Here is a 12,859-nt window from a genome sequence, read left to right as displayed (position 1 = left end):
TAAAAACCTGTTCTTGATCTGACGGTCAAAACGCACACCACTGCTTGCTCCTGTAAATGAAAGTATCTGTGAAACATCCATGACAGAATTAAAACAAGACATAGAAGTTCATTATCATTTAATTCCATAATAAACAGAGCAATTAATTATAAACCATTCCTTCAATGACACTAGGCATGATCATCAATATGAAGTAAAAATATCACCATTTTTTTTTTAATTTACAAGTTATAAGGACAAGATGACCTGCATTTCCCCATTTATTTCATCATTAATTTGTCGTTTTCGATCACTTCTCACCTGTGTTGTCACATTTTAGCTTTAAATTACAAAATCGGCGTCGCACCTACTCACGTCGTTCCCAATTTAGACAAAATTAAACATTTATATACAGGAGAACAATTCAACATTAAGTTACACTTTAAAGATGTGCAAGATTAAGCAAAGTATACTGTAGAATAAAACCAAAGAATTTCCTTTCATAAAATTTCAAGTTGAACTGAAATCGAGTGCTGGTAATACAGATATTCAACAGGTCTAAAACATAAAGATTACTGTACTGAATTACAAGGGGATGTTGATGCTATGCACCCGATTATTTTTCCAACGATAACCTCTACAAAAAATCAGCCTCCCAATTTATGCAATATCATCTTGAGTATATCATACCAAAATCACCTTTCTTCCAGACTGAACCAAGGAACGTTCTTGCTGATTGTGTAGTTTCACCTCGATTTGATTTCTACTATATACATTAGTTTATCTCTGTCATTGTCAACCCAAAGAAAAAGCATCATGAGCAGCAAGATTGGCAAATATAAATGATTTATACGATGATGATTACCTTTCACGTCCAATGAACAATACATGCGCACCAAAAAAAAAAAAAAGAGGGAAAACTAATTCATTTCCCATCCCTTGAGTGTTCACAAGCTGCTCTTTAATGTTAACACAAGGGAATCAGAACTTTAAGGAGGTTCTTTGTTTGTTTTTTTCTTTGAATAGTATTCCTATTCAATGCTACAAGCAGCCATTGCCTTTGGAAGTTCTGCTAGTTGCTATCTAGTCTCTCTGACCACCAGAGCTTTCATTACTGTAGTTCAATCTACCACCAGCAATGTCTGGGTCACATTTCAAACCAAAATCTAGAGAAAAAATAATACATTTAGCAAAATATCAATATTAATATCATCACCATAATTCTATCTTTCGTATTTCAATTCAGTAAAACAAAAACTACCATTATAATACAAACACTTTACAATTTAAATACAATATTACTTGTTTTCACATTACAGTAATACAAATTTGTGGGGGGAAAATGTGCATAATTGTCTTGAAAATAATCCTAAAAATAGGTTTCAATTTCTTTATACGAAATACAATTCCTGTTTCTTTCTTTTGATATTGGGGTGAAATATGACCTGGATATGTTCTAGGATCCCCTTTGCACTGAATAAAAAACACAACGCAAACCTGAACTGAACTGAAGTTCAGATCGGATGAAGGGTGTCCTCAAGTGGGATGAGAGGGGCTGTGAGGCACTGCGATGGCCCACTATACAATCCGACATCTATAAGTCCTGATGCGCAGCACTGTATTCCTCGTGAACAGACTGCAACAACAAAGAATGCTCACTACTTCAGACTTAGCATCTCATGGCCAAAACTCTCCAGCTGCCCGTATCCTGACTTCTACATCTTTTAACACAAAACATGTCACTGAAACTACGCTAGTTGTTGCTTGGGTGAAAGTGGTTTGCAAGTAGTCCAAACACTGTACAAAAATATCTGTGGAGACCCATGTTGCTTCTATTGGACATCAAATCCATTACACGATCATATAAATAAGCTTGTCACACTAGATTTCACATATTAAAAAAAATCAAATCCAGTGTGTTAAAATAAGAGGCAAGTATTATACGATTTCAATTGCACAACTGAGTTTGAGTCTATTGGCTCATTAGTGTTCAACAGAGTCCTCTGGTTGAGTGATAAATTTCATCTTCATCCTTCTGACGTAAAATGTGGACACTATGAAGAAATGCATATGAGCAAAAGAAAAAAAGTGAGGCAGGGCACTTAGGAAGCGTGCGAAAGTTTCTAAAGCATATGTAAAGCAAGGTTCCTCCAAATTGCACTGACGAAAAACATAGCAAATCATAGTTTATGGAAAAACAGACGACACAGGTTGCCGTCAGCTCAGTCTCTGCAGTCCGCTTCATATCCCCAAATAAATACCAATGATGCCTGAGAAGCAATCAAAGCCTTCAAATCAAATACATCCGTGACATATCTCCAATATTTATACGTGTCCGATAGATTGTTTAATCTTTCTCTCCCTCTTCACCGCTTCCTGAGAGAGAAAACGAGAAACAAGATTGAGAGTTCAGATTTGTGAGTTCCCACTCTGTTTGTGTGTGGATGTTGGTGCTGAACTTACCCCCTTGCTCAATGTCGGAGTCTGTGAGGTGGGTGAGGGAGAAGCTGGCAATGCTGGCTGGGGAGATGGAGAAGCGTGAGTAGTTGGAGGGACTGTTCCAGCTCTGCTCCAGGGTGCGGTTCGCAGGGGGTGGTGAGAAATACTTAGAAGCTGCCAAGGTCCCACTGGGCCTACTGGCAGTATGATCACTGGCTGCCTTTGAAAGGAAATTGGGCTCTGGAGATGGGAAGTCATCGTCCCACTCAAATGCACCACCTGTGAAACAAATCAAAAGGTTTCAAGGTTTAGTACTCAGCCTGAAGTTCAGAAGCCATCAATGGCTCTTTGATGGCAGCGTTGAGAGGAAAAGTGTAAATATTCAGCTTTTTGGTCTTCGAAATGTCATTGGGTTTTTAAATTAAAACATTCTGTACGCCTTAGCCTAGAGACTGTTCTTAAATGTAGCTCTGGTTTCGGATTGGCCTTAGGATAAGTACCATTGGTTTATAGGGTTTACAATAAAAATACAGAACAGTGGTTTTCATCCCTGATCATGGAGTATCCCAAACACGCATATTTTGAAAGCTTCCTTAATCAATCACTCTGACTGAACTCATCAGCTTGTTAGTAGAGACTCCAAGACCTGAAATGGGTGTCAGATAATGGAGATATCCAAAAAGTGTAATGTTGGGAGTACTCCAGTACAACAGTTGGGCAACACTGACGTAGGGGCAATTTACACAAAACTGTTTTTAACTTAAAAATGGACAACTACACCTTTTCAATTATGCAACAACAGTGTTTTGGGGGCCTGAAAAAAAACAAACATTTGAAAACTAGAAAAAAAGGGCAAGTTTGAAAGTTTTTACAAATACCATATGAGCAAAGTAGGGCAATGTCTACGGTAACATATTAATCCATAAAATGATGATTTACAATTAAATACAGGTTTTCACAAAAACAAATGTAATAAAATTATTAATTTAACATTTCAACTATTTTTTAAGAAAAGGTATGAGTCAAATGTATCAATTAGTGAATTAATTTAAAACATCAATACATTTCATATTGTTTAGATTATTATAAAGCATTAGCATCAGATTCCTGTCAATTTGCCAGTTCACTGTGTTTGCTGCATAAAAATGGGTCGATTTTTACACTGGTCTGAACAAAAACAGTCAGGGTGTTTTTGACGGGCTTATTGAAAATACACGCTCAATCATTTTTTTTTTTTTTTTTTTACATTCATTCATTTAGCTGACGCTTTTATCCAAAGCGACTTAGAATTGCTATATATGTCAGAGGTCGCACGCCTCTGGAGCAACTAGGGGTTAAGTGTCTTGCTCAGGGACACATTGGTGTCTCACAGTGGATTCGAACCCGGGTCTCTCACACCAAAGGTATGTGTCTTATCCACTGCGCCATCACCACCCCACCACCATCATTCTCTGCCAGTAGGTGAAGTTGTTGGAACAGCAGAAATAATATGGACACAAAGCAGTGCTACACTAATAAACGGTACTTTGTCTGGCATTATACGCAAGCAAAATTAAATTAAAATGACATTGATACTTTTCTGAAGGCAGTCAGGTCCCTCTTGAAATCATAATTAAGTAATTTAAGACTTTTTAGGGCCTTAAATTTTGAACAACTAAAGACTTTTTTAGGACCAGCAGAAACCCTGTTATTTACGTGTTTAGTATATAGGAAAGCATAAGTGCGCAGGTGAGTAGTGTTTCTTTACAAAGTGACATCATGAATCATAGCTTTTCTTGACAACATTGTTGTCTGCAAGTGAAACTTTTCAAAAATGCAAAGGAAAAACTTTTCCGTTTTTAGTACAATCGTTGTTATGTAAACATACCCATAAACAGTCAAGAAAGAAATGAGCAGAGTCATTACCTTCTTCATCAGTGGAGCTCTCAGAGTTGGTAAATCTGTTAAAGTAGCTGGAGGAGGCCGCTGGACTGCTGAAATCAGACAATTGACTACTAGGGTCAAGAGTATGCTCACCAAGTTCCTTTGTTGGGGTTTCCTGTTTGGTAGAAAAAACAGGTAATCAGGTGTAAAAGAAAAGACTCTTCAAAAACAATCAAGCTGTATTTAAACAAATTAGTAAAAAAAACAAAAGGAAAATATCAGACCTGGTCAAAAAGGTAGAGGGTGACATCGTCAAAGAATGACACTCCGCGTCTATTATCTCCATTGCTGCCCTCTTCTGATGTTGCTTTAGCAGTCTGAAGAGATTTAGGTTTCAGCAGGCTTTTGAGGTTGAGGGAACTGCTGTCGTCCGAGATGATAACAGGTACCGGGTGCACAACGTCATCCTCACTGCACTCAGAGCTAGAGCTGTGTAATCGGTAGGCACGCATATCCTCATCCGATTCATCGCTGTTCTCATCTTCTTCATCAGCATCCATCCCATCCTCGGTGCCAAATTCCAGTGAGGCTCCATCGAGCTTGCCCAAGTATCTCCCCTCCATATCTGGCTCCTTCTTCTTTGTTATCTCCCCAGCATACGTTCTGGTTAGTTTTGCATGAACCATGACCATGTCTGTTGAGGGCTGCATTGAGGTAGTGGATGTTGCTGCATGTTCTGGGGCTGCATGGGAATGTGTTTGGTCAGAGTCATCAACAGTCAATGGTTTTTCCTGACTCCAGTCTTCCTCAGTGGTGAGAACCAACTCAGGCAATATAGTCCTTGTAGCCTGGACTTCGCCCTCAGTTGATTCTAAAGTAGGACCTGCAGGTTCAGGGGAAGTCTCAGACACCAAATGCTCCTCAACAGCTTCGGTTTCTTGACTTTCGCCAGCTTCTCGATTACTCTGGAGCCAAAATGAAGCATCTCCAGGGGCGCTTCCACTGATGTCATCACTCTTCTTATCCAGTTCCTCATTGTCTGAGAAGTAAGCAGAGTCTCGGTAGTTTCCACCAAAGGGAACTTCACCAGGATCTTGTTGGTGATCAACTCTACCACCATTCACCTGAACATCAGGTACAGTGTCCACGTCAGAAATGACAATTTCTGGTGGAACCAGTGCCACAGGCTCCATGGCACTTCTTGACTCATTTTCTTCAGAGGAATCCCTCAAGTCTGTTTGAGAGTTCCACTCCGGTGACTCCAGGTTTTCCGTTTCATACCCACTGTCAGCTGCTTTGTATGGGGGTTGAAGCTTATTAATAGGCATTTCCAAAGACTGTCCATGCACCACATCCAAAGAATCAAATGAATCTGGCGTTTCAGCAGAATTCTCAATGGTTGGAAGTGTGGAAGAGGTGCTATCATCAAGAAGGCTGTCCTGACTTATTTGGTCAAGACAGGCGTCTGAAACCAACAGTGAGGACATGTCCTGAGTTACATGGTTGTCCAATAAAGTTTCTTGAACTTGAGCGATGGCTTCTGATGGTGGAATATCATTGGCCGTCTTCTTGTCCAGCTCTATTATATCACTCATTGAGTCGCTACTTGTTAGACCTTCAGTGAGGCCACCTTCTGTACACTCACCAACAGGTGAAGTTGTAAAGCTAAGCTCAGCTGCGTCGCTGATTCCTCGATGCTGCTCATTCTGCTTTGAGGCTCCGAAGCTTTCTTCAAGACTGGGGGATTTGGCATCTATGCACATATGTTGTGTATCTGTAGTGACACTTTCAAGGGACTGATGACTATCAGATGAACTGTCAACAATGACCTCAACACTCTCAGAGGTAGAATCAGAAGAGGAGTAGTTCCCAGATTTTGGAGAACGCAAAGAGTCATTTGTGTCTGGCAGGTGGTTGCTACAGGTTTGTCCTGTTACTAATATATCAAAAGGCACCATTGTTTCTTTTCCTTTCAAAGGCGACAGAAAATCATCTAAAATCGGGCTGACTAGGTCCAAGAATTCATCCTTAAGCTGCACAGAATTCCCAGCTGATTTCAAAGACTCACCTGTGAGGTTTACATTATCTGAGACATCGGTCTCAATGATGGAGCTCATGGTCTCCTGGATATTTTTTGATTCTGACTGTGATTTGTCCTTCAATAGGCTGTTATCTTTAAGAAATAAGAAGTTTTCAGCCAGTTTCTCCGTGTTAAGAAGCTTCATTACATCTGAGCTCTCCTGATCAGAGACCTCCAGATGAATGGCTTCTGGTCCAACCCCTAAATAAGAAGGGGTTGAAACTATCTGAAAACTGTCACTTGCCTCTTTCCCATTGTCTTCACCATCAGACTCCCTCTTCGGTACATTCATCTCCGGGAGCTCCATAAAACCTCCTGTGAATGAATGAGAATCTTCCAGTTTTGCATCACCCTCACTGAAAATGTTGGTATGGTAAGGGCTCTCATGTTCACTTGAGGACCATATGTGGCTGTCCTGAAGGAAAGAGTCTTTTGAGTCAATGCTCTGATGGAAGAACTCAGCATCCGTACTGGATTCATCCAATCGGACGTCCTGTAAGACTACATACTGATGCTGCTCTGAACCATTGGTACCTTCAGCACCCTGACTTTCCCCCATGCCAATTTCACTCTCATCTAGCTCCTCCAACTTAATAAAGTAGTCATTTCCAGAGGATGCTTTGTGTGCATCAAACACTGGCAAGGTTTCCGGGACTCTGCCATTTTCTGCTTGTGCTATAGTGTCAGGGAAATGAGCCTGAATATCTTGCCGTGGCACTGGAAAGAACATACTGTGGTAATTCAAAGTAGTGTCCAAGGCAGAGCGATTGTGGCTGTCATAGTGGTCATGTTTGGCTGCCTCCCACACATATTCAAAACTCAACCCGCGACTCGTTTCGGTGACTGTGAGCACCTCGTCTGGTTCTCGGCCGTCATCAAACTGCTCCAGGATGGGGAAAGAGGAATGACTGACGGTGGCTTGACGAGTGGTGGGATTGGGTTTGAGAGAGCTCCAGCGCTGCTCGAAGTCATCCTCCACATCTTTCTGACCCTGCATACGGAGGTAAGTGAGCAGGCGGTGGACCTCTTCAGCAGTGGCCCTCTTGTCTGTCGGCAGCCAACAAAACTGTAGAACCTCATACCTGTAGACCAAAGCATGGTGTTAATAATTTTCTACAGAGAAACTGATGTTGTTTATAAAAAGCAGGCATCTGTGAAGAACTAACCATCTTTCTGAGTATGGTAAGTCCAACTGTGGCTTGAGAAGTCTGACTTGTTGATCCTTGAGCACATGGTGGAGCACTTCTCTATCTGAAAGGTGAGGATATGGCTGCTTTGCACCCTCAAACAGCTCCCACAATGTCACACCCAATGCCCTGGAAATATTCAATTGCATTAGCTCTAAATCTATAGCATATAAAAAGTAAATTGTCCAAAAACAAAACTTTGAAAATCTAATATCTATCATCAACAAACATAAAAAAGGGGTATGTCTATAATAAGACCAGCTGGCTGACATACAAGCCATCATTTGGGCAGTCTGAGTGATTCAAAGATGCTATAAGAGTCAAAGACCTTTAAAAATGACCCTGCATTTACCCAAGTGTAGCGGGAGCTCACTTTCCGAGGGCTCTGATCTTCCGACTGCTGTGAGACGGCACAACATTACTATTGTTTTACTACTATCTTTTCTCTTTACACATTTTTTTTTTTTTCAATTCAAAAGACACAAGACTGCAAAAGTGCATCCTGTTACCCAACTAAGCATAGGTTAACTATGATTTTGAGTTACGTACCAAACGTTGCTGGGTTTAGTCTGTTCTGAAGTGATCACACCCCCATGCAGCTCACCAGTCAGCTCTGGGGCAAGCCAGCGCAGTGCTACACATTGGTCGTCCTCTGTGGTGATGTAATCCTCCTGGCAAGGACAAAGAAACAATATTGTTGCAATATAAATTTATATAAAAAATTAACTGATCGTGCCTTTTCAAGCTTTACCTTAAAACTCGAAGGGCCAATGCCATAATCTCCAACTTTGACAGTCAGATCTGTAGTGAGATAGCAGTTCCTCAAAGCCAAATCACTGTGAAGGAAGATAGGAGCATGACTTTAAAAAACATATTCACATTTAAATTGGTTCTCTCATATTGTGATGTATCGACTATAATGTCTACATTACCAATATTAAAATAACATATATATCTTATTAAAGTGGTGATGATTTAAATGAAGCATTTAATAAAAATTTGAATAATTTATAAGGTCAATTTATGGATTGATCATTCACAAAATCAATAACATGCATTTAATGTCCTGTTTGTGATTGGGAACCAATGCCACAAGATACAATAGGTGGCATGTAAATTTTTGCAAGAACGCCTGAGATCCAGATTTTTTTCTCCTATTTACAACTAGCTTAAATCATCACTCCTAACTAAAATATGATTTGCAAGTCGACGGCCTTTTTAAATCGGCTTTGAGCTAATGACCGGCTACAAACCCACTGCAAAGTTGTCATTGTCTCTATCCACTATGTGTCCAATTAGTATAAGTGCATACTGACAGTGTGGACACATAATTAAGTCATGAGTGAGTCTGTTTGTTTTTCCTAACGCCATGCCAGAGGTAAAGAGTGAGTGTGTTTTGCAGTGTGGTTTGACCCAAAGGTTACTTGTGAACAGACTAGCAGAAGTGTCCATGTTGCTTCATTTGAATTTTTTTATTTTATTTTTATTTTATTTATTTTTTTCTGGTGAGGTCAGTGAAAATCCTGGCAGGACAAGTGCAAATCTGAGCTGCAGGTTACTTGTTGAGCCCTGCTTGGCAGGGCAACAAAAACACTGATGCTGGAGCTTTTCCTGACCCACTCGCACAACACCAGAACATTGTTCCCAAAGGGGAACGATATGCCCACTGAGGCAGTAAGTGGGATGGGAGGACATATGGTGTCTCATTCAGACTGAGCTCTTGAACACGCCAGCTCTGATTTCAGCTTTGCCCAACTTTTCTGAGCAGTGTCTCTTTTACACCCTCTCTCGGGAAACCGCTGACACTAGCGGTGTGCTCACACAGCACAGGACTACTGTCATGGTCACTGAAACCACTGCAAGATAAATTGACAGATATTTTAGACACTACACTCTGGCCTTGGCAAAAGGGGCAAATACAGTAGTGTTGGCGGGTCACTGAGAAGCGGGAGCTGTGCTTTTGGCTATACATGGAAAATTCACAGGGTTATTTTTCATAACTAAAACTTTATTAGTGAAGAGTTATTAGTTATCAGTTCTGGAGTTATTAGTGAAACGTTCTTATTATAGCGCCACCTGATGTGGGTGTGCACTTACCTGAATAGAGGGTGAGATTTGGGGTCACTCCACCAAGAGTCTGAACTTTACTGTTTTGATGCCCATTTACTTCAATCATAAAATTACAAATATCTCAGCAAAAACAAAATGGCTCCTTTGGTTCTCCTCTGATGCTCAGACCCCACAAATTGACCAATGAGGGTTCAGCGGCAATTCAGGCACATAAGCAATCTAAAAAAAGTCGCATTTGCACATGCAATTGGCTAAAAAGGCTCCATTTCCCAAGATGTCACTGCTCTTTGGGGTTTGCGCCATTCCAGACATCTAAACCAGCTCATGTAGATGCCCACAGTGGGAGTGTCAAACAGCGATTTGCAGTAAAGCAACTTTAAAACCACAAATCTAGGAGCCCAACTATTTTCATGATAGCCACAACAACAGCATGGAATCTCCATGCCTCCTTTGGAGTTGTAGGCCAGATAACCCTGCCCACCCCCTGCGCCCCATTCGGGGGGATCCTCTTACGCTCAAACCGCAGAATCATCATATCCCAGCGGCAGTGGACAGCCAACACCCCATAATCCAGGGGAGCTGTGCAATCAGACACCTTTCAGCATATTCTGAGCATGCGGGAGGGTACAGACGTGCTCAGCATGGCAAGACACCCTAGATAACTCAGCCTTCCTCCACAAGACTGGAAGGGGAAGAATGAAAGTGCAACGTTGCCTTTCACAGCGCCGTGGCCTTTTTTGGAAAAAAAGAGGCCAGCCAGTGCAGAGGCAGAGAGGCTGGACAAAAACACACACGTGCAGCTGCAACGGACGCATTCGGATTGATGCCATGAGTAGCTTTAAACACGCTTGTGTGATGTTTGCATAAAGGTTAAGCAATCTCAAACCAATGAGAAATTAATTGGAAATGTAATGTATGTGCATCTTTGAGATGTAAATTGAAGTGAAGGTCATTTTGCATGGTTAACCTGTGCAGAAAGTTGTGCTTGTGCATGTGGGTGACCCCAGCAGCGATCTCGCAGGCCATTTTCTGCAGCTGTAGCAGTTCTCCATTCCTGTACAGCCATTCATGCTGAGAAACATAACTCTTCAGGTCCCCCTAGACACAGAACACAAACACAAGGGCAAGAGTTACAGGACATTCATGACCCAACTACATTTAATGACCACAGATTCAAACAATCTGCTGAATATAAGCATCTTGGGAAGCAGATATCACATCACTCAGATTGAAATGATCAAGTTTGTTTGAAGGTAATTAATCCTAGACTATATTTTCAGCCAGTGTGTGAAAGGTAACTTGGGGTGGCAGCCACAGAGGGGCAGTATTCTCTTTCTGTACAGATGCTGCTATGCTGCACGGGCATCTAGACCAAATAAGGAAAAGGTGGTTTAATAAAGCCTACTATATGCTGTCACGGTAATTTAAAAATAAAAAAGCAGCAGTAAGACAGTGCGGTAAAATCAGGGCTGTTCAGCTCTGTTGGGTTTCTGGGCCAAAGACTACAGGCCAGTTTAACTCTGGGAGAAAAGTGCATTTTATAAAAAGTGGCAGAAAAGTAAGCTGGAGTGTCCAGTAAATGTTATGCTGTTAGTGGTGTTTTTAAAAAGTCACTCACTTGATTTAATTTGTTCTGTTTTGTTTTTTGCCTTTTCTTCCCTTTTTGTTTTGCTTTATTTATTTTTTTCTCCTTGTTTTGTTTTGTTGCTGTGCTTTGCTTTATTTTGTTTGTTTTGCTTTGATTCGTTTTTTTTTTTCTTCCTTGCTTTTCTTTGCTGTGCTTTGATCTGTTTTTTGTTTTGGCGTTTTTTGTTTGTTTTTTGCTTTGATTTGCTTTATTTTGTTTCGTTTTACTTGCAGTTTTGTTTCATTGATAAAATTGTTTAATATAACTACACACTCAGCCTCAGCCAATAGCCATAGGTCAATAAACAGATATGTATTATTAGTCTGATGAATCATTCGACCATTTCCACAATTTAAATCTACTCGCTCAACGACTGAGAATTATTACACAAGTCGCAGAGGACGCAGACACTGTTCTCGAGAGGATCCTAATATCTCCGACTCCTAGCGACACAGAGCAAAGTACTCCCTTTGGAATGCTGCGGGAGAAAGAGCGGTACAGCTGGCAGCCATGTAATATATGATTAACTTTCTGTGAAATCAGCCAACCTGTAAAGCAAGCAAGCTGGTAATGGAGCTTTGTTTGCACAGAACATAAGTAAACTGTTTTGCCTTTCATCTATCCTTTTTAAAAAATGATGCCCCTTTGGTTATGACCACTCCATGATGATGACATGATTGAAAGCGTGTCTGAGTTACTAAACATTCACCCAAAAGGAGGCAAATTTTCTAAAAATCCAAAGAGGAAAAAAACTAAAAATTATATTTTGCCAAATGAAATTGATGCCTATTTTTAGTACGATTAAGATTTTTGCACATGTGATATGACAACATTATTATTTTTGTATTTTAACATTTCTTTGTAATTCCCATTATTCTCATTGGTGATTACCATTAAATTCAGGAAAAAACAACAACAAAATAAAACAAATTTTTAGGGATGATCGTGAAACAAAGCAAGCAACTATTGATTTCTTTCTTTTGATTTTGGGTGATATATGGCTTACGGATAATACTGATACATTTATTTAATTTTTTTTTCTAAATGTCATTTCAAGTGCACAGCACTGAGAAACATACAATTACTTTTAGATCTCAGTAAATCTTACCAGGGGCTTGGTCTGCCTTTAAACACATAAACACGCATACACTTAGTGCAGCTCCCTAAAGAAAGCCTTTACAGGAGAGACTGTCACTCAATCAGAGAGCAACTGGCATTCTGCAAACCAGCTCCAATTGCACCCTGCAGCTATATTTCTCTCTTAAATGCACTGTGTCAGGGTTACCAGTGGTTACCAGCGATACACAAAGAAAATCAGCCTTCCAAATGCGCTTCCCTACACCTCGGAAGAGTGACATGTTGAGCATATATTTTAATACCAGGGAAAATATGAAAATCACAGTGATGGGACATACAGTGTTAAAAAAAGAACTTCCTCCTCTGCACCTTACAAACTGAGTAGACCAGCAGCTGACTCTCATTAGGAGAGATGGTGCAGTATGTTCAGAATGGAATACTAGCGTGCTTCTTACTGCATACTTGTATAAATACATTACTCTTCAAAAGTTTAGGGTTGGTAAGAGTTTTGTAAAAGAAACTAATACTTTTATTCAG

At 40.4% G+C, this 12,859-nt stretch overlaps 1 protein-coding gene across 2 annotated transcripts in view; it reads right to left on the bottom strand.

The window, feature by feature from the left end:
* Window positions 1–103: 103 nt before the first annotated feature.
* LOC306867422 (serine/threonine-protein kinase LMTK2-like) overlaps window positions 104–12,859 on the bottom strand; it is a 31,868-nt gene continuing 19,112 nt past the window's right edge. For both annotated transcript variants that reach the window (XM_079413066.1, XM_079413065.1), the window contains exons 7-14: window positions 10,586–10,716; window positions 8,300–8,384; window positions 8,098–8,219; window positions 7,528–7,677; window positions 4,566–7,443; window positions 4,324–4,456; window positions 2,443–2,697; window positions 104–2,355 (exon numbers count right to left, since the gene is read on the bottom strand). In XM_079413066.1, the coding sequence (XP_079269192.1) occupies window positions 2,327–2,355; window positions 2,443–2,697; window positions 4,324–4,456; window positions 4,566–7,443; window positions 7,528–7,677; window positions 8,098–8,219; window positions 8,300–8,384; window positions 10,586–10,716 (3,783 nt within the window). In that variant the 3' untranslated portion in view covers window positions 104–2,326. The remainder of the gene's footprint in view (window positions 2,356–2,442; window positions 2,698–4,323; window positions 4,457–4,565; window positions 7,444–7,527; window positions 7,678–8,097; window positions 8,220–8,299; window positions 8,385–10,585; window positions 10,717–12,859) is intronic.

The sequence above is a fragment of the Barbus barbus genome (assembly GCF_936440315.1).
Source record: "Barbus barbus genome assembly, chromosome: 4".
In the NCBI taxonomy this organism is placed as follows: Eukaryota; Metazoa; Chordata; class Actinopteri; order Cypriniformes; family Cyprinidae; genus Barbus; species Barbus barbus.
Note: the sequence above shows the minus strand (reverse complement) of the source record. Positions and strands in the feature narration are given on the sequence as shown.